Source organism: Thamnophis sirtalis, unplaced genomic scaffold (genome assembly GCF_051295495.1).
Source record: "Thamnophis sirtalis isolate CommonGarterSnake01/CBP01778 unplaced genomic scaffold, rThaSir2_p1.2 scaffold_2, whole genome shotgun sequence".
NCBI classification, from domain to species: domain Eukaryota; kingdom Metazoa; phylum Chordata; class Lepidosauria; order Squamata; family Natricidae; genus Thamnophis; species Thamnophis sirtalis.
Window position 1 is genome coordinate 26604445 of NW_028261382.1, and position 27055 is coordinate 26631499.

The window sequence follows — 27055 nt, forward strand, 5'->3', positions numbered from 1 at the left end:
CTCTTGTACCAATTATCTGGACATATCTCTAACAATTTCTGGACTGTTGTATTTACTCCCATACTTATCTGCTTTTTACCCATGTAAACCAGAGAGTGACCCGAACAATTTGAGAACATGTATGTTATTATCCACTTTTAACGTCAATATTTTTAGTTGTATTTCTCTCCCACCAGTCATGCAGCCATCCAGACCACAATGCTTTGTCTAAAAAGATAGTCCTCGACTTACAACATTCAGTTACAATGGCACTTTTTTCCCCCGCACTTACAACCATTGTAGCATCTCCATGTTCATGCGAGCAAAATTCAGATGCTTGGCAACTGACTCATAGTTATGATGGCCACAAAGTTCCCGGGGGGGGAGGGGGGGTCAGGTGATAAACTTGTGCCACCTTCTGACAAGCAAAGCTAATGGGGAAGCCAGAGTGACATAGCAACCATGTGACTGTGTTAACAACTGCAGTCGTTCACTTAACAATGGTGGCAAGAAAAGTGGTCTAACGGGGCAAAGCTCATTAAACAACTGTCATGCTTAGCAACAGAAATTTGGGGGCTCAGTTGTGTTGGCAAGTTGAGAACTATCTGCACCCCAAAATTTAATTGTATCTGTCATTAAGAAAAATTGATCCAATAAGCCACAGTGTGGAGTGGCTCCAGTGGTGGGTTTCAAAAAAATGTATAATCTCTTCTGCAGGTGTGGTCTGCTTTGTGGGAGTGGCTTGTCGGCCATGTGACTGGATGGGAGTGGCTTGTCTGCCATGTGACTGGGTGGGTGTGGCCAACTTGTAAAATGTGGTGAAACTCACTTAACAACGATCTTGCTTACCAACCAAAATGTTGGCTCAGAAACTCTGGCATTTGAAACACACAAGCACCCCTAACCGTTTAGAAAAAAAAAACTAGGGGTGTTCAAGCTTGACAACTTTAAGACTTGTGGATTTCAACTTCCAGAATTCCTCCTCCAGTCATGTTGGCTCAGGAACTCTGGTATTGAAGTGTGCAAGTCTTAAAGCTATCAAGTTACAAGACCCTTGCACACCTAACCCTTTAGAATAAAAACCTCAGGGGTGTTCAAACTTGACAGCTTTAAGACTTGTGGACTTCAACTCCCAGAATTCCTCCTCTCGTTCTTCATCTTGATGATGTGCGGAGGGGGGGGGGCTGGAACCTGTTCTAAACGGCACTGTAGATTTGTGGAACCTCTTCTATAGAAGAGGTTAGAACTGGCAGGAACCCACCCCTGAGTGGCTCACACACACTACTACTACACACAAGCATAAACCATGACTTACAACCGTCTATAAGTACATTCACAGAGTATCCTAAATGGAGCCCGAATGACACATTATAGAGATCCTGAACCTCAACAGGAAGTGGGGGAGGGAGAGCTGAGGAAATCCCAAAGTGCTTTTTTTTCCCTAAGAGGCAATGGGACTTTCTGGCTTTTTATTTTGAAGACGTTTCGCTTCTCATCACAGAAGCTTCTTCAGTTCTGACTGGACAGTTTGGGAATGGAAGGATTTATGCTCCTTGCAGACAGCTGGTCCTTTGCATCCTTTTAGAAGATCATTGAAGCACTTGGAGGTTTCTCTGTGTCCTCAGGAGGGTCACCTGAGTGGTGCAAATGGTTCCTGAAGTCTGCAATTTTTTCCTCTGGAAATCCATTCCTGCTCCCACCCCATTCCAATGGTCTTCATCCCAAATTGTAGAGCTGAAAGTCTGTAGAGATTCTCCTTGATCCAGAGGTCATGGTTGTTCCAAAAGTGGTTTTGTCCAACTGGACTTTCGGGTTTTCTTTGAAGACGTTTGCCTTCTCCTCCAAGGAGCTTCTTTAGCTCTGACTGGATGTGGTGGGGAATGGAAGGGTTGATATAAGGCATAAATCCTTCCCTTCCCCATCATCCAGCCAGAGCCGAAGAAGCTCCTCGGAGGAGAAGAGAAACGTCTTCAAAGTCAAAGCTTTGGTTCTCCCCACCCGCAGCTGCCCGGGGTTTGGGGGCGCTTGCAGGCGCTGCGGGAAGCCGGCGCGGGTCGGGGGAGGGCAGCTGGCTGGTGGCTACGGGAGGAGGGGCTGCGGCTGCCGAGGAGCGGGGGTCCTCCCCGGGTGAAGGCGGCCTCTGGGGACGGCGGGGGCGCCCAGCTCCGGCTTCACCCAGCAGCCTTGGCTGCTCCCGGGCGCTTCGCAGAGCCGCGGCGGCTTCTGGTGCATCGGCGGGTGGGAAAGGGTCTGGGGGCGTCTCTCCCCTTTTAAGGGGGGCGTTGCGGGGAGGCGGAGGAGGAGCGGCCGGTCCCCGCAGGAGCAGCCGCTGCGGCGAGCCGGCGGCGGCGGAGGGAGGCCTGGGCTGCCTCGCCCCTCGCCCGCCTCCCTCCGCTTCGCCGGCTCCATCCTCGCGCAGAGCAGGGCCGCCTCCCCGCCATCCGCAGCCCTTCCGACCGGCCGATCCTCCGCCCGGGGGTCGCCGGGAACCTTCCCGGAGCGCTGGGGTCAGAGCCGGCCAGGGCAGCCGGCCGGCCCACCCAGCATGCGGCGGCTCCGGAGGTTCGTGCAGCTGGTGGTTTTCTGTCCGCTCTCCAAAGGCCTGCAGGTGAGCCGGAGGGGTGTGTGAAAAGGAGGAAGAGGGGGAGGGGAGGAAGAGGAAGAAGAAGAGGAGAGGGAAGGAGAGGAGGAGGGAGAGGAAGAGGGAGAAAAAGGATGAAGAAGAAAAGAGGAAGAAAAGGAAAAAGAGGGGGAGGGGGAAGAAGAGGGGGAGAGGGAGGAGGAAGAGGAGGAAGAAGAAAAGGAAGAGGAGGAGGAAGAAGAAGAGGAAGAAGAGGAAGAGGAGAGGGGGGAGAGGAGGAGGGAGAGGGAGAAAAAAGAGGAAGAAGAAGAGGAAAAGAAGGAAGCAGAAGAGGAGGAAGAGGGGGAAGTGGGAGGAAGGGTCGAGGAAGAGGAGGAGGAAGACGAAGAAGAGGAAAAAGAAGTGGGGAGGGAGGGAGAGGAGGAGGGAGGAAAAGGAGGAGGAAGAAAAGAGGAGGAGGAAGAAGAAGAGGGAGAAAAAGGAGGAAAAGGAATAAGAAGAGGAAGGCGAGAGGGAGGAGGGGGAGCCAGTGGGTGCGGGGGCTCCGCGGGGGCTCCGTCCGGGATCGGGGTAGCGCCGGTGGGCTTTGCTGCAAACGGGGCTACGGGGCCGCCTGGCACCCCCGGCCTTCTGCCAACCCCGGCTTTGGATGCGCATCGGGCCGCTTTGGGAAGCGCTGCCGGAGGCTGCGCCTTCTCCGCTCCCCGAGCCGGGTCTGACCCGGGACGAAGCCGCCGGCCCTTCTTCTCCTTCCCCTGCCCAATCTCGCCGATAAACCCTCCCGCTAGGCTTGGCTGTCAGGCGTTGCGGAGGCGGCCCTGGCCGTATTGCCAGCGGAGGGGGATGGGGTGGGCCATCGCGTGAAACCGGAGCGTCGCTGATTATTTGACAATAAATTATATTATAGGCTGGTAACCCGGGTTTAGTATGGGTCGTATGAGCCCACCCTATGGCGCCCAAAGGCTCCGGAACGAAGCTGCTCGTGATCTTTGGAAAAAGTGACCTGATACTCTCCACCTTCATAAAAATGTGCCTGTTTGTGTGTTAGAGACAGAGAGAAATGGAGGGAGGGAGGGAAGGAAAGGGGAGAGAGAGGGAGGGAGAGGGAGTGGGAGAGAGAGAGATCCTGTGCCTTGCTTTTTTGCAGCATCTGTCACAGTTGGAAAGAGCCTTAACCTTCATTGTTCCCGCATGGATTGTTATCCTTTACTTGTACTCTTGTTCTTCTCTACAGTCTGGCTGAAGTTGGCCCCAAAACTTGAGATTGCACGAAGCAAGCAAATCCTCCTCTTCTTCTTCTTCTTCTTCTTCTTCTTCTTCTTCTTCTTCTTCTTCTTCTTCTTCTTCTTCTTCTTCTTCTCCTTCTCCTTCTCCTTCTCCTTCTCCTTCTCCTCCTCCTCCTCCTCCTCCTCCTCCTTCTTCTCCTTCTCCTTTTTTGCAGACCTAGTTGATAAAATCAATCCATTGCAAAGGCAACCCAGCTCTTTGTTTCTTTGGCGTCCAGGAAGAGGAAGTTGTAGATACTCTGACTGGGGAGGGGGAGGGGAAGGAGGCTAAAATGAAAGTCAGGACTATCCTAGGAATGACCTGATGAAGGAAAACCTCAAGCAAGCAGGGTGGATTTTCCAAGCGGGAGTTTAGAAGCCAACATTGGTCCTGCCATTCTATTATTTATTAGCCCATCTATCTATATATAAAAGGCAAATACCACTCACTCATCACGAAATCTCCAGAACCGTAGAGGCTACAAACTTAAAATTCAGCACATATGTTCCTCTTGGCTTCTAGGTGCTCGCTAAGAAAGGATTTTTCGAAATTACCATCAGATCATTAGTATTTCTTATAGTATTACTATCTTTCTCTGATGCTTAAAAGTTAGACGTTCTACTTCCTCTCCCCACCTGAAAGAATTCTGTTCCAACTGCCACTTGGGCATGGCCAGCGCGTGACTCATCCGGCCCTCAGGCTGGGGGTTTAGACATTCTACTCCCCCTCCCCACCTGAAAAATGCTCTGATGCTGAGTTAGACTGAGGGAGAAAAGGGGACAAGATAGGATAGGCCTCTGTGAGGCAAGCCTGAAGGGGACAGGAGAAGATAAACGAGGCAAGACTGAGGGGGAGAAAGGGAGAGGAGAGGATTCTGTGGGGCAAGCCTGAGGGAGAGAAGGGGATAGGAGAGGATCAACAGGGCAAGCCTGAGGGAGAGAAGGGGAGAGGAGAGGCCAGATTGTAACTACTCATTTATTTTCAAGCTGTTAAGTGTCGATTTATCAAGCCCGATCACATAATATCATAGCGGAGCACGAGTATTCAGCTAGTTAAAGATAAAAAGTTGTTTGTTCTTGGGAACACGATGCTTCCTTTTTGCAGGGGTCACAATGGGAAGGAAGCCGGAGTCCTTGGCAATCCTTTCCTCCCACAAATTCTTTTTTAAACTGTGCACTTCCTACCAGGAATGGTCAGGATTTGTGCTCGCCTGGAAATTATCCCTATCATTTTTAGGATGCAACTGCGGAGTGGAGTCACAACTATAACTGTACAGATAGTCCTCGAGTTACAACACTTCATTTAGTGATTGTTCAGAGTTACATTTGATCAAAAGAGATTAGACATGTCCAGTTCTCTTAACCATTCATCATTCAGTTTTGCCTCCAGATCCCTGATAATCTTTGTTTCTCTTAACAGAACAACAGAGTTAGAAGGGACCTTGGAGGTCTTCTAGTCCAACGCCCTGCTCAAGCAGGAGACCCTACACCATTCTGGATAAATGGCTGTCTAACCTCACCTTAAAAATCTTCCATGATTCACATTCTAGCAGGCAGAAATGATACTCAGAAAAATCTTCAAAGGTTTAGAGAGATAGTTTGAAAGGAACAGAATGACATCCAAAAAAATCAAAAGCAATATTCTTTGCTAAAAGGACAACCTCAGATGGACAGGTGTTCACAGATGGAAGACGCCCCTGGGTTACCCTCACACCTCTCTTGAGTCAGCTCTCTCATCTGGATCCCCGAAAACCTAATGTAATTTTAGGCTGCAACAGCAGAGCTGCCATTTCCAAATCACGGGGCATAATCATTTCACTTTATTCTGCTTTATTAATCAGGTCCCATTGTGAATATTGCAGTTCTGCATTAAGGAGGATTCAGAGACACTGAGCAGGGACAGGGAAGGCAGCAAAGTCCTCTGAACAGAAATGAGTCCATCCAGGCTGGAAAAAAAATGTTTGTGAGCCAGGTTTCGCCTAATCTGTACTTACACCTGCCTAAATGTAAAACTTTGCTTTTCTCCACATTGAAATTCATTCAAAGTGCTTTGGGAGATTACGGCTGGCAGGTTAGGAAAACAGAGGCCAAGCAAATGAAATCTACAATCGTTAGCACAATGGTAAAAGGGTGTCATCTTCATTGTGGCAGGTTGTGGTTCTTGCTTGCCGTGGACCAAAGATTTGTGATAGGGACACCAGATGGACATCTGTGGAGGGAACCAAGCTGGCAGGAGAGCTGGTCGAATGCTTATGCATTGCTCTGTTGAGAGAACACACTGTCTGCTTTTCGCTTAACATCTGTCCCCTAGGACAGATGTCCTCCTGCTTTGTATGCAAATTACATTTAAAGTGATTTAATCAAGCAATTAATCAGTTCAAAGACAGGCATCAAACCACTGCGGTTTCTGAATTGTTTGGCGCAAGGACTGGACTCACACAATACCTTAGCTAGGGAAAAACGGGGGCCCTTTGTGATTCCTTTTGTTTGGTGGGAAGTCAGGTGTTCAAGTTGAAATTGGACAAAGTAGTCTTCTGCTTCAGCAGGAGGTTGGACTAGAAGACCTCTGAGTTACCTTTCAACTCTGCTTATTCTATGAAGGAATCCAGCCAGAACGTTCCATCACAACCCAAAGTTGAAGATGCTCCCAGTTAAACTTTTTTTAAAAAGTTTTTTATTTTTATTTTTTTAACATAGATATTATATCTATATCTATATCAAAGTATACCATTGCATCTTAACAAACATTTTTTAAAAATATTCAATGATATATCAATTCCTCTTGCCATCAAGCCCCATCAATTTTTATTTGCTCTTCTGCTTTCCATACACCGTATTATAGGCTATTTCATCTTCAACCCTTCTCTTCTCCCTCTCTCCTCCTTCCTATCTCCTTTCGTCCCTCTGCCGTCTCTGTCTTCTCTACTTCCCCTTGCTCTCTTCCTCTCTTCTCTCTTTTTCCACATCTTCCCTCTCTCCTTCCTCCCTTCTGCTTCCCTTTCTCCTGTCTGCTCTCTCTCTTTCCCTCTCTTTTTTTCTCCCTTCCAGTCTCTATTTTGCATGATGTATTTCAGCATTTGAGCAAACCCCATTCAATATCAGTGGCATTAATAATTATATTCCAAAAAACTATTTTCCATATTACTAATTTTACCTTCTCCTTTTAAGTTAAACTTTTCCCAGTTAAACTTTTAATTGCACTTCTTAGATTTCTTATTTTTCTTCCAGGGCAGGGGTCTTCAACCTTGGCAACTTTAAGACTGGAGGACTTCAACTCCCAGAATTCCCCTGGGGAATTAGCCCCATCTGGCTTAGCTTCTGAGATCAGCCCAGGCTCCACCCTCCATTGCATCCAGAGACATCTGGAATGGCGCCTTGTAGCTGTTGGGATGTGCTGCTGACCCCCTTTGCTTTCTTTCTCTCCTATCAGAGCCGTCTTCCTGGGATCAAAGTGAAGTACCTCTTCTTTGCCTGGCTGGGCATTTTTGTGGGCAGCTGGATGGTCTACATGCATTATTCGTCCTACTCCGAGCTCTGCCGGGGGCACGTCTGCCAGGCGATCATTGTAAGTGTTTCTCTTGGGAGGGGCTCAGGCGTGAAATGCTACCAGTTCGGGCTAAATAAGTTTTTTAAAAAGTTCCAACCATCATCGCATGTCGCACAACTGATCTTCGGAACTTTTTAAAAAAACTTTTAAAGTATTTTTTTTCTACAGGTTCTCCGGAAATGTAGTGGTGGGGTCCATTTTTGCTCCCCAAAACAGGAAAGAAGTCAATGGGGAAGCCAGAGTCACTTAACAACCATATTATTAACTTTTCTGCACTGATTTACTTAACAATGGTGGGAAGAAAGGTTGAAAAATGGGGCAAAAATTCACTGTCATGAGGCTCTGCTGAAGTTTTTGTATATAATTATGTGGATTGTGCATATATGTTTATTTCTCTTTGTCATATTCTCATCATATGCTAAATAAATCTATATATATAAAAGGCAAATACCACTCACTCATCACAAAATCTCCAGAACCATAAAGCCTACAAACTTGAAATTTGGCTTATATATTCCTCTTGGCTTTTAGGTGCTTGCTAAAAAAGGATTTTTCAAAATGACTATCAGATAATTAATATTTCTTATACAGTATTGTATTAACATGCTCTGATGCTAAGGGGTTAGACATTCTACTCCCCCTCCCCACTTGAAAAGAATTCTGTTCCAACTGCCAGTTGCCTTATGTTAACACGCTCTAATGCTAGGAAGTTACACATTCTACATTAAGTTTCAAGGTTTAAATATCAAGTCCGATCACATCGTTTCATAGCTACGCATGGGTATCCAGCTAGTAAAATAATAAAATCTAGACTAGAGTTTCTCAACTTTGGCGCCTTTAAGATAGGTGGATTTCAACTCTCCAGAATGCTGACTGGGGAATTCTGGGAGTTGAAGTCCACCCATTTTAAAGGCGCCAAGGTTGGGAAACACTGGTCTAACACTTCCATTTATCTCAAAAACATTTAATAAATTGTGTTGGAAAAGGGGCTACCAGCCTCCTCCTCCTACATTCTGCTCCTTGCAACCAGAATGGAGCCCACATTTCTGTTGTTAAGTGAGACATTTTTAAGTGAGTTTTGTCCCATTTTATGACCTTTGTTGCCACAATTGTTAAGTGAATCACTGTACTTATTAAGTTAGTAGCATCGTTGTTAACTGAATCTGCTTGCCAGGTCACAAAAGGGGATCTCATGACCTTGGGATGTTGCATCCGTCATAAGTATGAACTTCTCCTGACCGAGGCTTCCCCAGCAGCACGAAGCTGAGTCCTTGTCCCGATAAACTCCTTTTATTTAATTTACAATGAATTCCTCTCCAGCGAAGTCTTTCCTCTCCTGCAGTCTTTCAAGATAGTTCACAATTACCGACCTTTATCAGGCTTGGAGAGAGGCCATGCAACACTAGGCAAGCATGCAGGAATGAACTAATGGTCTCCTGCAAACTCCACTCCCCTGTTGCTCCTCTTTTATTTCCTCTGGGAGGGGCCGTTCACCATCCACCTGTGGCTTTACTCCCAAGCTGACCCCTGTTCTTTAGCTGTTCCCTTCTCCTGGCAACTCTGCTCATGCGCACTTTGGGAACAGGCTCCAGCTGTTATTCTGCCCCACTGATGTCTGACTCCGAAGACAGCTGATAAATGTCGGATGGCCCTGGCAAAATCTGTTTCTGACTCAGAGCCTTCCCCAGACTCCAGGACTGGCCCATGTTCTTCCCCAACCTCCTCACTGTCCAAATCTGCTGCCAGCTCTGCCGGCGGGCCACAGCTGGTTGCCAAGTGTCCAAATTTTGATCACGTGGCCATGAGAATGCTGCAATGGTCATAAGTGTGAAAATGGTCGTAAGTTGCTCTTTTCAGTGACTTTGAACAATCACTAAATGAACTGTTGTAACTTGAGGACTACCTCCATTTAATAAGTGATAAATTGCCCCGAGTCCTTTTTTTTTAATTGATGGAAGCAGTTTTTCACTATTGTTAAGTACATAAAATATTTATCACCTGAGTTTATAAGACAGGAAGTACACATGATTCCTAGCCAAAAAGATGCTCAGGATTTCTCTCTCTCTCTCTCTCTCTCTCTCTCTTTCAGTGTGATCAATACAACAAAGGAATCATTTCAGGATCAATGTGCAAAGACCTTTGTGAGGACCACACCTTGGTGTTTGAACACTGCTTGTCACCTTCTCCCACCCAACAGGTAGGTCCTGATAAATCACATGTTTTATGCTGAGGACAAGCTCCTTGTTTAGAACAGGGGCTGGGCTGGGCTGTCTCTGGAAAAATGTGAACAACTTGTTTTTCTTCCAGAAAAGTAACTTCAGAGAATGGGAAGAAAATGTAGCCTGGTTGACACGGAACTCTACTCCGAAATAATATTATCTTTGATTTGTAAGAGAACTCCAGTTCTCTGGGTTTTGGCATGTCTGGGAGTTTTCATGATTTCTTCCCCAAGATTACCTCTCAAATCTTGCTCTTAAAAAGACTGCCACAACATGATCTTCCAATATTTCAGGGGCTCCTCAAGGCACCTGAAGGCAGGGCAAGCAAGAATGGATGGAAACTCATCAAGGAGAGAAACAACCTAGAAATAAAAGAGAAATTTCCTGAGAGTAAGAACAATTAACCCATGCAACAGCTTGCCTCCAGAGGTTGTGGCTACTCCATCACTGGAAGTTTTCAAGAAGAGACTGGAAAGCCATTTGTACAGGAGCTTCTCTGAAGCCTCCAGAGCGCAAAAAAAGGGCCCTATGGGCAAACGGGAAATTTGGGAATGGACTTCCGGTTTGCTTGTAGGGTCAGTTTAAGCCCTCCAGAGGCTTCAGGGACCTGACGTGACTTCCGGTTTGCTCGGAGAGTCAGTTTAAGCCCTCTGGAGGGTTCGGGGACCTTCCGGAGGGCCTCTGGGGGACGGGGGGCTGTTTTCGCCCTCCCCAGGCTCCTATAAAGCCTCTGGAGCCTGGGGAGGGCAAAAAAACCATGGAAAAATGGGGGGGAAGCACCTCATGCACGCATGCACACTGGGGGGGCACCCGTTGCATTATGGGTGCAGCATGCCCGTCCATGCTCACCCCTGCACTCCCCCCCTATGGCACGCGAGCCAAAAAAGGTTTGCCATCACTGGCGTGGGATCTCCTGCTTGAGCGGGGGGTTGGACTAGATGACCTACAAGGTCCCTTCCAACTCTGTTCATCTGTTATCTGTTAAATGTCATCTTCATGGTCGACATACAGGGAAACAGTCACATGACTGGGATTTGCAGTTTTTTTTTCTAGAAACCAGTATATACTTTAAATTTTTGCAAAAACAATATTCCAGCGTGTACAATGAGTTCAATTAACAACCACTGCATTTTCTTTACAACTTCATTTAACAACGGCCACTTTAAAAAGTCGGGCATGGTCACGGGACAACTCGCTTTGCAACTAACTGTCAGGACTTACCAACCTAAAATTCTGGGCTCAATCCCAATCGTATATCAAGACAATGTACATTGTAAGTCTCCAGCTGCTGAGGTTAAGGCAGTTTAACACAATCCAGGAACCATTTTTGTTGTGTCTTGCAGGTTTACAGCGGCCTCTGGAAGGAGAAAGAAGTGATTATCAAATGTGGCCTGGAAGAAGCCCTGAAGGCTGACAGCAACCCAGATGCAGATCCCAGGAGGGATGTGCTTCTCTTCAACAAGCCAACGAGGGGAACATCCATGGATGAATTCCGAGAGATGCTTCTGAATTTCTTGAAGGTGAGTGCCTCTCCATTTCGAGGAGAAGACCTTTGAACCACCTCTCAAGGGGCCAATTCACACCTGCGCTTGTGGCTTGCAATGTGGCAGGCTGCCCCTTGCCACAGAATGTGGGAGCAGATGGGCAGACAAGTGCATTGCGTTGGAGAGAAGGCCTTTTTTAAGGGGGGGCTACCCCATGGAAGGCGGAGCCTCCAGATTAAATGTCGGTCTTGGAAATGATTCATTTTGTTTGTTTGTATGTCAAACATGTACAAGATAACAAGTATCTGTATGAACATAAACATGAACAAAGGAAGTAAATACAGATAAATGGGGACAGTAGGACAGAGACGGAAGGCAAGCTGGTGTGCTTATGCACGCCCCCTTTACGGACCTCTTAGGAATGGGGTGAGGTCCACGGTAGACAGTTTAAAGTTGAAATTATGGGGGTTTGAGACTGTAACAACAGAGTCAGGTGGAGCATTCCAGGCGGTGACCACTCTGTTGCTGAAGTCCTATTTTCTGCAATCGAGTTTTGAGCGCTTTACTTTGAGTTTGTACTGATTGTTTGCCCGTGTATTATTGAGGTTGATGCTGAAGAAGTCGTTGATAGGTAAGACATTGTAGCAGACAATTTTGTGTACTATGCTTAGATTGAACCACAGCTCAACGGTGCCTACGGTCCAATGGTGCTCCATCATTGGAGGTTTTTAAGAGACTGGACAGCCAATTGTCTCAGATTGTATAGGGCAGCAATGGCGAACCTTTTTTGGCTCACGTGCCATAAGCAGGGGGAGCGCAGAGGGGTCATGCGTGGGCGTGCCACACCCATAATGCAATGCACAAACCCCCCCAGTGCGCATGTGTGCATGACAGGCATGACACCCCCCCCATTTTTTTGCATGCTTTTTTCGCCGTCCCCAGGCTCCAGAGGCTTTGTGTGAGCCTGGGGAGGGTGAAAACAGCCTCCCCCGCCCCTGGAGGCACTCTGGAGGCTTCAGGAGCTTCCCTGAAGCCTCTGGAGTGCAAAAAACAGCCCTATGGGCAAACCAGGAGTTCAGGAATGGACTTCCGGTTTGCTTGTAGGGGTGGTTTCAGCCCTCTGGAGCCTTCAGGAGCCTTCCGGAGGCTTCCCTGAAGGCTCCAGAGGACGAAAAATGACCCTATAAGCAAACCAGAAGTCACAGGTGGCATGCGTGCCATAGGTTCGCCATCCTGGGTATAGGGTCTCCTGCTTGAGAAGGGGGCTGGACTAGAAGACCTCCAAGATCCCTTTCCAGCTCTATTCTATTCTAAATGTTCCTCCCTGCTTTACCATGTTGTAATGTGAGGTCCTCACAAGAAGTCCTGGGTTGTTCTTTGTTTTCACAGGCTGGCCTTGGGGATCAAGCCTCCCTCACCAACTTGGTTAGCCAGATTATCGCCATGGCCGACGTCAGTCGGGATGGGAAGCTTTCTTTGGCCGAAGCGAAATCCATTTGGGCCCTTCTGCAGCTGAACGACTTCCTGCTGACCTTCTCCCTGCACGAGAAGGAGCACACTCCCAGGCTGTTGGGGCACTGCGGTGACCTGTACCTCACAGAGAAGATCCACCACACCTCCCTCCACACCATGGACTTCCCTCCCTTCCTGCAGCCGCTGCTGCCTTCCGCTGTCCTCAGAGTCATTCGCCAATGGTTCTCCCCCGCCTGGCCCCGGCGGGCCAAAATCGCCATTGGACTTCTGGAATTTGTGGAGGAGATCTTCCACGGGACCTATGGCAACTTCTACATCTGCGAGGCCGGCTTCACCCACATGGGGTACAATAACAGATACGACTTCAAAATGGTGGACCTCAGGACGGTGGCCGCTGAGATGACCATCCAGAGGTTCCTGAAGGGCCGTCACTGTGAGCAAAACACGGACTGCACCTATGGGAAGGACTGCGTGGCGCCATGCGATAAGCTCATGAAGCAGTGCAAGAGCGACATAGTCCAGCCCAACCTCGCCAAGGTGTGTGGGCTCCTGTTGGAGTACCTGCTGCACGGGGCCCCGAGCGACTTGAAGGAGGAGCTGCAGAAGCAGCTGAAAACATGCACCACGCTCAGTGGGCTGGCCAGCCAAATGGAGGTGCACCACTCGCTGGTGCTCAACAGCCTCAAGACCCTCTTGTGGAAGAAAATTTCCAACACCCAATATTCCTAGAGAGGCCCTGGGAAGCCACAAGGACAAGGACAAGGAGGGCGGCTCCCCTCTTCCCAACTCAGTCTAAGGCCCCCAAGCAAGCAGGCCACAGGGGAGCCACATGGCCTCCACAGGCAGACGGGAGAGAATTTTGGGATGGGGAAGGATGAGGAGAAAGGAAAGCAGTTTTTGTGGAACTGACGGGGATTCTCCAGGTGAGCGTAGCTGGGGTGAGGAGAGAATCGTTGTCTATCTGATGTAAATAAATGGCCTCTCTCCCTCTCTCTTGTGGATTCTGCTTCAAGGACATGATGGTTGATCCTTAGCTGGGAGAGCCAGTTCAAAACAAAGATTAGACATGCTCTCTGTAGGATCCATGCTGCCGACTCCCAGGCTGGCTTCAAACAGCTATAGTTTTATAATACATGGACTTCAGTTCCTTTAGTTAACTGAAATGCAACGGATTGTTATCAGCCCCAAAATAAGGCTAATCCAATGATCAGGTTAAGTGTATTGTGTGATGAAGCCAAACGCAGGCAGTTGTCTGACCAAGCATTTCTTGCCCTGAACTGAAAAATTAAGATTCTTTTAGCTTCAGGAGACAGGCTGACTTTTAGCTCAGTAGCAGTCCACCCACGTTCACCCAGCCCTAAATAGCATAATCTGGTGTATGGGATCCATTGCTGAGAGACCACTTTACACAGTTTACATATTAAGAGTTGGAAGGGATAGCAATAGCAATAGTTAGGCTTATATACCGCTTCATAGGGCTTTCAGCCCTCTCTAAGCGGTTTACAGAGTCAGCATATTGCCCCAACAACAATCTGGGTCCTCATTTTACCCACCTCGGAAGGATGGAAGGCTGAGTCAACCTTGAGCCTGGTGGGATTTGAACAGCCAAACTGCTGAACTGCAGTGCTGAATTTAACCACTGCGCCACCTCGGCTCGGGATGTTATAGGTCATCTAGTCCAACCCCACCCACCCACCCACCCACCCAAGCAGGAGACCCTAGCTGCACCATTTGTGATAGGTGGCAGTCCAGTCTCTTCCTGAAAATCTCCAGTGATGAAGCTCCCACAACTTCTGAAAGCAACTTCTGTTCCATGGATTGATTGTTCTCACTGTCAGGAAATTCCTCCTTATTTCTAGATTGATTCTCTCACTGATCAGTTTCCATTCATTATTCCTTCTCTGGCCTTCCAATGCATTGGAAAATAGCTTAACCCCTTCCTCTCTGTGGCAGCCCCTCAAGTATTGGAAGATGCTATTGTGTCTCCCCTGGTCCTTCTCTTCCCTAGACCAGCCATGCCCAATTCCTGCAACCGTTCATTGTTATGTTCTAGCCTCCAGTCCCCTCATCCTCTTAGTTGCTCTTCTCTGCACTTTTTCTAGAGTCTCGATCTCTTTTTTATAGTGTGGTGACCAAAACTGGATGCAGATTTTGAAGTGGGGCCTGGCCAGGGTGGAATGAAAGGAAGCACCATTATTTTGTGATTCTAGATTTTGAGGGCTGCGGCTAAAAGACTGCAGGTGCTTCCTTTGCAGAAGAAGATCTCAAGAGTCGCTCCTCCTTTTCTCACCAGAAAAACTCAAAACAAATGACCTCCCTTCATTCTGTGGCCATTTTCTAACCTTTGGGGCTTGGAGGGTCTCTAAAGGGCTGGGGAAGGATGGACTTCCCCTCAGGGGCTGCTCCAGCTTTGCAGCCTCCGCTTTCTCATCTTCACTCCTGCATCAGGTTATCAATAGCAAAAGCCTCGTATTAATGTTGACCCTTCGTTCGTTCAGCTCACTCTGAGCTACACCAGGGCATTCCAGATTTCTGTAATCGCCTGAGCTCCAGGCTGCAGGCCTCTTTTTTACAGTCTGGTGACCAAACCTGGATGCAGTACTCTAGGTGTGGCCTTACTAAGGCTTTATGGAGTGGTAGTAGTACCTCCCTTGATCTTGATTGAATCCCTCCGTTAATGCAATTTAGGATTGCATTGGCTATTTTGGCTACCGTCACACACTCTGGACGAAGAGGAAGGAGTACAAGACAGGTAGTCCTCAATTTACAACAGTTCATTTAGTGACCGCTCAGTTAAAGCAGCACTGAAGAGCGACTTATGACCCCTTTTCACACTTGCGACCACAGCAGCATCCCTGTGGTCACGCAATGAACATTCAGATGTTTGGCCATTGGTTCATATTTATGACAGTCGTAGTGTCCTGGATTTCTCATTTCCCACCTTCTGACAAGCAAAGTCAACGGGGAAACAGGATTCACTTAACAGTGGCAAGAAAGTTCGTAAAACGGGGCAAACCTCACTTGTTTCACTTAGCAACAGAAATTTGGGATTCAGCTGTGGTTATATGTTGAGGACTGCCTGTAGTATGTTTGCTGCCTTGAAAAGACACAGACAGACAGACAAATGGCTACTCTGGAACATCTTGAGCAATTTCAACCAAACTTGGTACATAGATGACTTACTCTCTGGAGAAAAATACTGTGTGGGTAAGACACCCCTGATTTTGGGGGGGGGGGTTTGTTGTGTTAAGATACAGCCTTTTGTGCCTTAAAACGGCTTCTACTGTACTGTCATAAAATGGCTTCTACTGTGTAGCACAGTGGAGTTGCCATGGTAATGGCTTCACAGTACTCCACAAGGGGGCTCCCTCTGGTAAGGGGGAAATCCAACATTAGAAATTACATTTGGTCTGGACATTTCCCCCTTATAAATACCTGGGCAAAGCAGAGCTATTACCAAGTTACTTATAAATTAGTAAGGCCAGGAAAAAATCTAATAAACAAACCAACTATTGGGGAGGGACTTGTCAAGAGACTTTTGGAAAATTCTTACAACCAAAAGGCATTTTAGGTGGGACAAAGCTGTTGCTGAGGAATCTCTGCTCTCCCGCTTTCTTCCGGGACTGAGCTATGCAGGCCCTGGCAGCCTCTGCTTGGCATAGAAACAACCCAGCTGCCCGATTTCCATCTTGGGAGCTTGGGAGGGGGGACACTCAGGATGGAGCCCCAGCACCATGTGAGCCAGCCACATTCATTGAAGCCATTGCAACCCTCCCCCTCTTGAAGCCTCCGCCCCGCCACCTAGAAAGAAGCCCAGGTAGGATAAGCAGAATCAAAACTTGTAGGAGTCATTGAAAACAAAGAGGACGTTTTCTGATTTGAGAAAAACTTTTATTTGCAACTTCTTTTATAATCTTATTTCCCTTCTATTGGCCAGCTTTGACTAGAATACTAGATTTAATTTCAGAATGTACATTTAAGAAAGGGCAATAAACCCAGGCCAGGTGAGCGAGAGGCGGATCTGCTACTGTTTCCCTTTCGGGTGGCTTTTGGAGCCACTCCTGCGTGATTCAGTATTTGTAGTAAACCTGGAGGCGCCTGTCTTCAGACTACGCTGCGCCGTACAGGTAATCCCCGGGTTACGAGCGTTCCCTTAGCGAATGTTCAAAGCTACACGGAGCACTCCCCTGGCGCTTCCAAACAAGGCCCAAAGCTACAAATTTTGCAGCACCACAGCAGTTGTTCACCACAAAGAGAAAACCGCTTTCCCCGTCTGAATAAAAGACCAGCTTCTCTGCCATGAAGGCCTGCAGGCTGAGTTTGGGCCCAGTCTGACCGGCCTCAAGGAGCCTCCTGCTTGCTGCCCACTGGCTAGTTCGAATGAGGTCGGCGGCTGCTACCGCTGTCTCGATCCCTGAAGCTGGATCCCTGTGGCCCTGCCCAGGCCTTTTCTACTACCAGAGGCCTGCTGGACACGTGGCCCCAAGCCGAAGTCTTTTGTCAGAAGCTGGCGAAAATATTTTCCTTAAAGTCACGTTCTTACAGCTTCGCCGCCATCTGAATAAAACGCTTTGGCTTCTCTGCCAGTGGGTAAAAGAAAGTAATCTATGGGAAACGGGTTGGGGGAGTGGGGAGTAAGTGGAATCCAGGATGCCAGCAAAGCAGGCCCAGACTGTGGAGACCCAGCAGGACAGAATGTGGGGAAGCAATTGTGGGGATCCCAAGGGAGCATGAGGTATTTCATGGGATTGGAGGTGGCTTTGGAGGCCCCGCATGCTCTTCCCCACTCTGAGATATCTCGTGTGCATTTAATGACCTACACATTCAATTAACAAATGCACTGGGGAAAGCAGGGAGCGATCAGGTTCATTTAACGGGATTCAATCAAACAAATCCTCGTGTTACGAATATAATTGGCAGGCTCTATTACATTCGTAACCCAGGGATTACCTGCATTCCTTCCGCTAAGCTGACAAAGGAGCTTAAAAGGATTGTGTCCTTTTAAGGTTATGAGCCAAAGAGGCTCATAACCTGGCTCACTCGAAATCACATTTCCCAAGCGATGATTCTCCAAATGTACACACTGAGGCTGAAGGAAAGAACCTAGGTGAGCCAACGAGATGCTGAATTGGAGCCTCCCTGAAGAGGAAGGTCCCTGAAGGAAGAATGGAGCCGAAGTCCTTGGAAACCTCTCAGAACTGTATCTCATCTCGTTCCTGCTGCTTGCGCCCACGACACTGTTGGCCAGAAGGAAGAAACATCAAATAAATTTCATACTAATAATTTATATATATATAAACTGGTGTGTGTGTGTTTATGTGTTTGTGTTCCAGCAGAACTGTGGTACACAGATGACTTACTCTCTGGAAATAAATACTGTGGGGGTAATACACCCCTAACACCCCTGGAGGGGGGGGTGTTCTGTTAAAATATAGCCTGTTGTTCCTTAAAATGGCATCTACTGTACTGCCTTCTACTGTACAGCGAGTGGAGTTGCCGTGGTAACAGCTCCACAGTACTCCACAAGGGAGCTCCCTCTGGTAAAGGGGAAAATCCAACATTAGAAATTATGTTTGGTCTGGACATTTTCCCCCTTTAAATAAATACCAGGGCAACACCAGGTTATCGGCTAGTTCTTTATAATAAAACTGTTGCATTTCCATAAAATAAACCCTGTCCAAAGGAATGCTAACCTCCATCTGCTGACGCCATGACGGGAGTCCTCCATGGATTGGGAAGTTTGACTTCATGGCCTCTCACCTCCCTCGTAAGGCTGACAAAACATCTTCATTTGGGCCAATGACTAGAAACGTACAGAGTCACGTTACAGAATTGTCTATAAATATGTCTTCATTAAATCATCAAGGCAAAATAAAGGAGGGATGAGATACAAGTAAACAACTAAAAGATGAAATGTTCCAGCTAGACCTATGGTCCTCCTAGACTTATTAAAATTGCAAGAATTTTTGTGGCAGATGTTACATCGTTAAAAATTACTCTGCAAAGATGTAAAAGGAAAAAAAACTGTTTTCAGGTTTGTCTTCAAAGAAGGTATATAGAAATAGAGGCAGCAAATATACAATAGAGACATATATAAATATGGAACATAGGAAGCAAATTTGTAACTTTAAGACTTGTGAACTTCAAACTCCCAGAATTCCCCAGCTAGCATGGCTGGTTGATGAGTTCTAGAAGTTGAAATCCAGTTCTTAAAAAGTTGCCAAGGTTGTTGGACTTTAACACCTGCATGGGTCAGGTCAGGAGTTTTCAACTTGCTAAACTGAGGAAGACAGCGATTGAGAACCACCACTGAAATTGAATTCCATATTCAAAATGAAGCATTTTCTCCTTCATTAACACCCTTTACAGTGCTCAGAAAATGTTTGTGACCAAAAGAGAATAAAAGCTTCAAATCAACAGATGAAGACACTAATTTTTTGGGAGGGAAAACTGCTTAATTCAAATTTCCCTAACTTAAAGAATGCACAAACTGGGAATGCCCAATCTGCCAAGAACAAATTTTGTCAAGTTATTGTAGCATCCAAAATTCATTTGGATACTTACAATATTACAGTGCACAATCTTACCTTTCTGAATTCATTTTAAACATGCGTTGAAGAGCCAGCCTCGTGTCCCTGAAAACAAAGTGGTTTCGTTAATTTGGACTCAAATCATTGTGCCAATGATGCAACAAAAACATGCTTTTTGAAAATTGCTAACAATCATGGATGAACAGAAATGTGATACTCTTTTCTGAAGTTAAAAGAGCAGTGAAGTACTAGAAATGGCAGTATGAAAAAAAGCTGAATTTAGTACCCTCGGAAATATATATAGATATAAAAGGCAAATACCACTCATTCATCATGAAATCTCCAGAACCGTAAAGTCTACAAACTTGAAATTTGACACATATGTTCCTCTTAGCTAAGAAAGGATTTTTCGAAATGATCATCAGATCATTAGTATTTCTTATACAATAATTAATATGCTCTGATGCTAAGGAATTCTACTCCCCCTCCCCACCTGAAAAGAACTCTGTTCCAACTGCCAGTTGCCTCACATTCCGTTACCTCAGTTCAAACTGACAGACGTTCAACTCCTTCACTCAGGGGCAGTCTGGGGCTCCTTACAGTACTAAAGGTCAGTATCTCGCCAAATGTCTACGCTTTCCACCTATGGAGCTGTTTCAGGACTTAAAGGCGCGGGAGCAATATTCCCTTCTGTTTCAATCACCGATCATCACTGAGCCAATGGATTGAACCAGATTTCTCCTGCATTGCCTGATCACATAATTTCTTTCAGAAGCACAGGTATCCAAGCTAGTATAGTATACAAACACAGTCTTCCTCCTTTCCTGGCATCCAATCCACTCTCAAATAATAGCGGGGATCAGCCGCACAGGACCCCCCACAAAGGATCAAAAGAAAATTTGCAAATTTTGTCAGGCTAGTAATCATTCTGAGTGCCCACCGTTCAGAGCACTGAGCGTAGACCTAGCCTGCTTCTCTGTGCCACCTACTGACACAAACACAGCACAGGAGCCATGCCTGCAACGCCTGGTAGGGGCAGCCCCCAACCCAGGAATGCCTTTGAGAACTATTACCATCTGGCAGCCGGTACAGGACAATAAAAACAAGGACAAATAGGCTGAAAAACAGCTTCTTTCCCTGGGCAGGAACTATCTTGAATTCTTCTGTATATTGCAATATTAATGCAATATTAGGTTTTCAATTTCAATTATATAGCATGTGAAGGATGTGCCTTTGTTTTTATTTTTATAATGTACACTGAAGATGGTATTTATTTTTGTTGTAGGATGAGCAATGACAGTAAACTGAACTAAATTAAAAAGAGCCAAGGTGGCGCAGTGGTTAAAGTGCAGTCCTGCAGGCTACTTCAATCGACTCCTAGTTGTAGTTCTGCAGTTCAAATCTCACCAAGCTCAAGGCTGAGTCAGCCTTCCGTCCTTCCGAGGTGGGTAAAAGGAGGACCCAGATTGTTGGGGCAAGAGGCTGACTCTGTAAACTGCTTAGATAGGGCTGTAAAAGCACCATGAAGCGGTATAGAAGTCTAAGGGCTATTGCTAAACTAAACTAACGAAAATAAATTAAAGCCTTGTTGCAGTTTCCTTTTTCCTAACTGGTTACTTCTGAAAAGCTGGTTGCACAAATGCAGTGCAACCCCTGAATTTTGGCGAGGGGGGGAGAGGGCAAGGATCTCCCAGGAAGTCAAACTCACCTCTGCTCAAGGGAGGGCTCTCTTCGACCCATGGAGGCTTCCTAGTGCCAATCCTGTAACAGAATGAAAAAGAAAAAAGTAAATCCAAACCAGCCATTCACACCCACCCCCTTCATAGCACCAACACTCGGGAGAAGCTTAATTGCACCTGAAGGCCAGATGAGAAACAATGGATGGCAACTTATCAAGGAGAAATTCAAATGAGAAATAAGGAGTCGTTTTCTGAGTGAGAACCAACCAACCAGTGGAATGGCCTGACTTCAGAAGTTCTGGGTGATGTGATTTTTAAGACGATTCTAGGCAGCCATTTTATCCAGAGTGGCCTAGGGCAGTGGTCTCCAACCTTGGCAACTTTAAGACCTGTGGACTTCAACTCCCAGAGTTCCTCAGCTGAGGAACTCTGGGAGTTGAAGTCCACAGGTCTTAAAGTTGCCAAGGTTGGAGACCACTGGCCTAGGGCAATGAGGGTGAACCTTTTAGAGACCAAATGCCCAAAATGCAACCCAAAACCCACTTATTTATTGCAAAAAGGCCAACATAGCAATTTAACCTGAATAATGAGGTTTTAGTTTAGGAAAAAGAAAAAACAACAACTCGTACATCAACATCTTCTGTCTTAAAAGAAAAACACAATAACAGAGCTTCCAATGATACAAACAACTTTTTATTGAAAGGTAGAAGTTTGCATTGGGCATGCTTTTGAATAATTAGCAATAACAATAGCACTTAAGACTTATATACACCTTCGTAGTGCTTTCCAGCCCTCTCTTAAGAGGTTTACAGAATCGGCATCTTGCCCCCAACAATCTGGGTCCTCATTTTACCCACCTCGGAAGGATGGAAGGCTGAGCCAACCTGGAGCCTGGTGAGATTCGATGTGCCAAACAGCAGCCAGCGGATCAGCAGATGTAGCTTGCAGGACTGGACTCTTAACCACTGCGCCACAGCAGCTCTAATTAAGGTGACTTTTGCTGTTGTATGCATGCTGATAATCTGTCCAACTTTGGCTCATACTTTGTAAGTTTGAGAGCGACACATGCAGCATTCGGGTCATCTGTTTGTCCATTTCTGGTGTCAAACAGCTGCTCACAAGCTTTAAGATGATCCAAACAAAGTAAGGAAAGCAATCCCAATTGCTTTCATTGGCTTAAAATTATTTGGCCGAGAATTCCACACTTTAAGGATTTCATTTTGCTGTCAAACAGCTGCTCACAAGCGTAAGATGATCCAAACAAAGTAAGAAGCGCAATCCCAAGTGCTTTCATTGACTTAAAACTACTTGGCAGAAAATTCCAAACTTTAAGGATCTCATTTTCAGAGCTAACTGTGCTGTCCTTTGCCATCCCTTCTATCTTCTCAAGTGTTTCACGCAAGTCATAGAATTTATTTTTCCAGATGGAGCTTTCTTGAAATTCCAATAGCTCCATTTCCAGGTTTCCTAAATCTAACCAGTGTAAGCAGGAAAGATCAAGTTCTTCAAATTTGGCTTTATCTGGGGAAGTAAGAAAACACAGGGTTGTCTCCATCTTACGGAACTGTAAAAAACGGTTACTAAAATTCATCATTGCAGCTGCTACAATGCTAGAAAATTCCTTGTAGATTTCCTGGCGGCTTGTAGGATTGCCTGCAAATGTTGCAGAATTTTCGAAATGCCTTTTTAGATTTGGAAAATATTTCAGCTGCCCACTTTCAAGGTCTCTCTCAAAAACCTGCAGTTTTCTCTCAAATGTTTTGATATCACAAAACATCCTTTCTGCTGTTTTCCCGACCCCTTGCAGTTGTTGGTTCAGTACATGGAAGTGTCGTGTAAAATCTGTAAAAAACATGAGGTTGGCAAGCCAGGCCGTATCAGTGAGCTGTGGATATTCCTGCCCTTTTTCATTTGTAAACAGCCTGATTTCATCCAAGCAGGCTACAAATCTCTCCAGGACTTGCCCTCTGCTCAGCCACCGGACATTATCGTACATAAGTAAACAATTATACTGTGCCTGAACTTCCTCAAGAAGTGCTTGAAACTGTGGAAAATTCAGTGCATGAGACATGATGTAATTCACCATTTTTGTGACATCTTTGAGGACATCGTCAAATTTTTTGCTGGCACAAAGAGTGTCTTGATGTATAATGCAGTGGAACTGAATGATTTGATGTTTCGCTTCTTTAACAAAGAACTGTATGAAACCAGATGTTTCCCCCACCATAGAAGGTGCCCCATCACTAGTAATTGAAACCACTTTTTCTGGCCTTATGTCATGTGACAAAAAAGCCTCCATCACAGCATCATAGATTTCTATTCCTTGGGTCCTTTCAGGAAAAGACACCAGTTTCACCAGCTCTTCTCTCATGATGTCACCAACAGCATAACGCAAAATTATTGCTAGCCTGGTGTGATTATTTATATCTGTGCTTTCATCCAAGCACATGGAGTAGCAGGCTGCCTTTTGTAAGTCAGTGGTGAGCTGCTGGCTAACGTCACTTGCCATGCACTGGCCTCGATCTTTAACAGTATTTCTTCTAAGTGGCATCTCAGAGAGGCGTCGAATAATTTTATCCTTGTTCGGGAAATCATGGAAAAGGGAATCACTTCCAGACAACATGGCCATTTTGATAATATCCCCATCAGAGAGGGGCTTCCCATGTTTTGCTGCGCACACTGAAATTTGAAAACTGTCAGCTGCCAGATGAGGTGCTGTAGAAAGATCGTTGCAAAAACTAAGAGACTGGGAACGATGTTTCCTCAATTTCTCTTCAAGAAACTCTTTTCTTTCCATTTCACCAAGTTGGGCAATACTTTTGTGGTTGGTGTCAAAGTGCCGCCTGACACTTGACGTGCGACACACAACGCTTTCATTACACAAAGTACATAACGCTTTCCCATTGTGTTCAACCATTCCAAATGACTCTGTCCAAGCCTCTCGAAATGATCTCCCACTATCTGTTCTGGGTTTTTTTGCTGTGCTCATTTTTGCGTGTTGAAGACTTGCAATCTACAAAAACACAAAATTTAAAAAAAAAATGAAGCATCCAACACAAATCTATCCCTATAACCAAAAATAGCTAACACTATTCGTTAACACTAAAGAAATGTCTATTCCTGAATCAACAATTGTTCCTTTTTAATTTGCTAACCATCAGCTCAAGGGGACAATATTCCACTGACCACCAGCCTTTCGCCTGCTCTGAAAAAGGGCATCTGAGTGCATTTCCTACCTTTGTTTCACCTGTGCTGTACATGTGTTGGACCTACTTCTTGGGGAATTTGCATAAATAAGATGAAGTGGAGGTAAAGGAAATAACATGTAGGTATATTTTCAAAAGAAAGGTACAAAGGGGGAAAAACATAATCAGGACAGGTTTGAGAGGGAAAAGGAACAAGAAATTACAGCTAACTATTTTTCGGTCTGTGGAAATACCACCCCCAAAAAATAAAAATTAAGAGCTGGAAGAGACGCCTACAACAAAAAGAAAGAAAAGGAAGAGAGAAGAGGAGATGAGAGGAAGAGGAGGGAAGGAAGATAGAAGTGAGGAGAGGAAGATGGAAGGGAGAAGGAGGAGAGAGGGTAGGAAGGGGAAGTGAAAGAGGAGTAGGGGAGAGGTAAGGGAGGAAGGGAAAGGAGAAAGGAAGGAAGAAAGTAGAAGGGAGGGAGGGAGGGAGAAAATGGGAAATAAGGGGGTGTCAAAACAGGTGAGGGATGGTAAACAAAGCAACCCAAATGGTATATTATAACCCTGTAAATGGAATGACAAATGTATAAGTGACGAATGTAAAAAATAATAACTGTGAATGTATACCTATAATTGTATATAAAGAACAAAAAATAAAACTTTTTTTAAAAAAAAAAGATGAAGTGGAGGTGTAAGCAACAAGGCAGCAAGCACATGCACGCGCTGTGGCCAAGAGGACTCTGCTCTCCTCCAGCCTAGCTCTTCTCTAACCCCACCACGGGAATCTGCTTTGCCACAGACTCAACAGGCTGCCATCCACACCACACCCTCATGGCTCATCTTACTCCAGAGAGAGGAGGAAGCACTCCCATTGGACTGCTGGGCAGGTGATGAGAAATGCCCTCAGGTGTGCATGGAGAGGGGGAAGGGAGCAGACCAGCCCCACATCCCTCTGGCTTTCTATAACCAACTGTTTTTTTCCCTAATGTTTAATTGATTTTATATATATTTAATCTATAGTAAGAGTTGCGAACTCTGTGCTGGGGTGACAGCCCACATGTCCATAGAGACGGCTCTGAGTGCCCCCTCTGGCAGGCGTGCCATAGGCCCACCCCCCATTGGTATACAGGGTCTCCTGCTTGAGGAGGGGGTTGGGCTAGACCTCCAAGGTCCCTTTCCAACTCTGCTCTTCTAAAGATCTCACCACCAATTCCAACAGAAGTAAAGCAGAAACAGGATGGGAATGAGACGAGCAGGAAGCAAAGGTTTTCTGAGCTAAACTATGGGAGGAGAAAAGTGCATCTGGAATGCTGCATCCAATTTTGGTCACATTAAAAAAAAGATGTTGAGACTTGGGGGGGGAGTGCAGAGAAGAGCAACTAAGGTGATCAAAGGCCTGGAGACTAAAACATAGAAAGAACGGCTGCCAGGTTTGGGTTTCTTTTCTAGAGAAAAGAAGAATTAGGGACACGATGGCGGTATTGCAGCATTTGAGGGGCTGCCACAAACAAGAGGGAGTCAAGCTATTCTCCAAAGCATTAGAGGGCAAGACAAGAAACAATGGATTGGAACTAATCAAGGAGAAAAGCAACCTGGAATTAAGGAGAAACTTCCTAACAGTGAGGACAATAAACCAGTGAAACAGCTTGCCACCAGATGCTGTGGGCGCTCCATCACTGGAGACTTTTAAGGAGATTGGGCACCACTTGTCTCAAAGGGCATAAGGGAAGTGAGGGTCAACCTTTTTGGCACGGAGTGCTCAAACCTGGAGATGCATACATGTGCGTGAATGTGCATGCACCAGAGCACTGAAAACCTGGAGACCAGCCTGTTTTTGACCATTTTCAGGTTTTTTTAGGCCAAAAAAGCCCCCCAAAGACCTGGTTTTTGGACCATTTTCTTGGGCTCCTGTGCCCAGGGCACGCCAGAAACCAGAAGAGCAGCTGGCGACGAGCACCACCTGTGGTATACATGTGCTATAGGTTCCCCATCATGCGTATAGGGTCTCCTGTTTGAGCAGGGGGCTGGACTAGAAGACCTCCAAGGTCCCTTCCAGTTGCTCTGAATGATTGCAAGGGAGCTCCAGCTCAAGTCCCCCTCATTTAAAGTGACGATTTAGTCCACTCTGCCTTCTCTACTCCTAACTCGGAAACCATTTCCCTGCTTTCCTCTCCCAAGGGGACCAAACAGCATGGGGGTCCTTCAAAGGACCCACCCACCCCTTAAGGTGGCAAAAGCAGCAAGAAAGGCGGGAGAGCCGCTTCGTTCTTCGTTCTCCTGCAAGGGAAGCTCACTCCGGGACCGGGAAGGGCCCCGAGCAAGCTCCCCTCGGCAAGATCCCGCGGGGTGGGTGGGCGGATGGGCATGGAACGAGCCCTCCCCCGTGCCTGCTTTAATTGCAAAGTGGGTCCCGTCTTCCCCAGCCGGCTGGGGACGATGGGAGCTGCAGTTGACGCCGTGCCTGCACCATCCGAACGGCGAACCACGTTAAAGGCGCTCTCGATGGAATTCGCAGGGAGCATCAGAGCCAACCTTACCTGAACGTCCTCCCGAACCCAGCAGCAAATGGCCGAAGACACGTGGTCCTCGCCTTATATATATAGAGGGAGTGGGCGGAGCTAGTGAGGAGCGCTCGCGCGCTCGCAGTCTCGACGGGAAGCCTCGAGGGACATAAAACTTCCTGTTTCGCCTGCTTTTTCTTTTTTCTTTACTTTGTTGGGGAAATTACAGATGGGAGGAAATAGAATCAGAACAGAGCTGGAAGGGACCTTGGAGGTCTTCTAGTCTAGCCCCCCCCCCTCAAGCAGGTGATCCTATAGTAAGAAAACACTGTCCAGTCTTTTCTGAAAAGCCTCTAGCGATGGAGCACCCACAACTCTGGTGGCAGGCTGTTCCACTGGTTAATTGTTCTATTAGGAAGTTTCTCCTTAACTCCAGGTTGCTTCTTTCCTTGATTAGTTTCCACCCATTGTTTCTTGTCCTGCTTTCTGGTGCTTTGGAGAATAATTGGACCCCCTCTTCTTTGTGGCAGCCTTTCAAGTACTGAAATAACTGCCATCATGTCACCCCTAGTCCTTTTTTTTCTCTAGACTAGCCAAACCCAAATC

At 46.5% G+C, this 27055-nt stretch overlaps 2 protein-coding genes and 1 non-coding gene across 3 annotated transcripts; 1 reads left to right on the top strand and 2 right to left on the bottom strand.

Annotated features, from left to right (window-relative positions):
- Window positions 1-2200: 2200 nt before the first annotated feature.
- Window positions 2201-13540, top strand: DIPK1B (divergent protein kinase domain 1B). Its single transcript, XM_014064404.2, has 5 exons — window positions 2201-2587; window positions 7256-7390; window positions 9462-9569; window positions 10935-11111; window positions 12465-13540. Exons 1-5 carry the CDS (start codon window positions 2525-2527, stop codon window positions 13275-13277), a joined length of 1296 nt encoding a protein of 431 aa, XP_013919879.1. The 5' UTR covers window positions 2201-2524; the 3' UTR covers window positions 13278-13540.
- A 2885-nt stretch (window positions 13541-16425) lies between these two features.
- On the bottom strand, window positions 16426-26524 carry LOC106547299 (general transcription factor II-I repeat domain-containing protein 2A). The gene is made up of 6 exons (XM_014064415.2): window positions 26486-26524; window positions 21615-23770; window positions 20787-20839; window positions 19136-19183; window positions 18242-18351; window positions 16426-17785 (listed from the first exon to the last, which is right to left on the bottom strand). The coding sequence occupies exon 2, from the start codon at window positions 23744-23746 to the stop codon at window positions 21926-21928; it is 1821 nt and encodes a 606-aa protein (XP_013919890.2). The 5' UTR covers window positions 23747-23770; window positions 26486-26524; the 3' UTR covers window positions 16426-17785; window positions 18242-18351; window positions 19136-19183; window positions 20787-20839; window positions 21615-21925.
- LOC148048513 (small nucleolar RNA SNORA17) lies at window positions 19986-20118 on the bottom strand. The gene has a single exon (XR_015695716.1). It is a non-coding gene; the product is annotated as a small nucleolar RNA SNORA17 (small nucleolar RNA).
- Window positions 26525-27055: the final 531 nt, after the last annotated feature.

Excerpts from the sequence above, each read along its gene's own strand:
- DIPK1B (XM_014064404.2), top strand. The coding sequence starts at position 2,525 with ATGCGGCGGCTCCGGAGGTTCGTGCAGCTGGTGGTTTTCTGTCCGCTC. Across the intron at positions 2,588-7,255 it reads CGCTCTCCAAAGGCCTGCAG|AGCCGTCTTCCTGGGATCAA; the intron begins GTGAGCCGGAGG and ends CTCTCCTATCAG. Across the intron at positions 11,112-12,464 it reads TGCTTCTGAATTTCTTGAAG|GCTGGCCTTGGGGATCAAGC; the intron begins GTGAGTGCCTCT and ends TTGTTTTCACAG.
- LOC106547299 (XM_014064415.2), bottom strand. The coding sequence starts at position 23,746 with ATGAGCACAGCAAAAAAACCCAGAACAGATAGTGGGAGATCATTTCGA.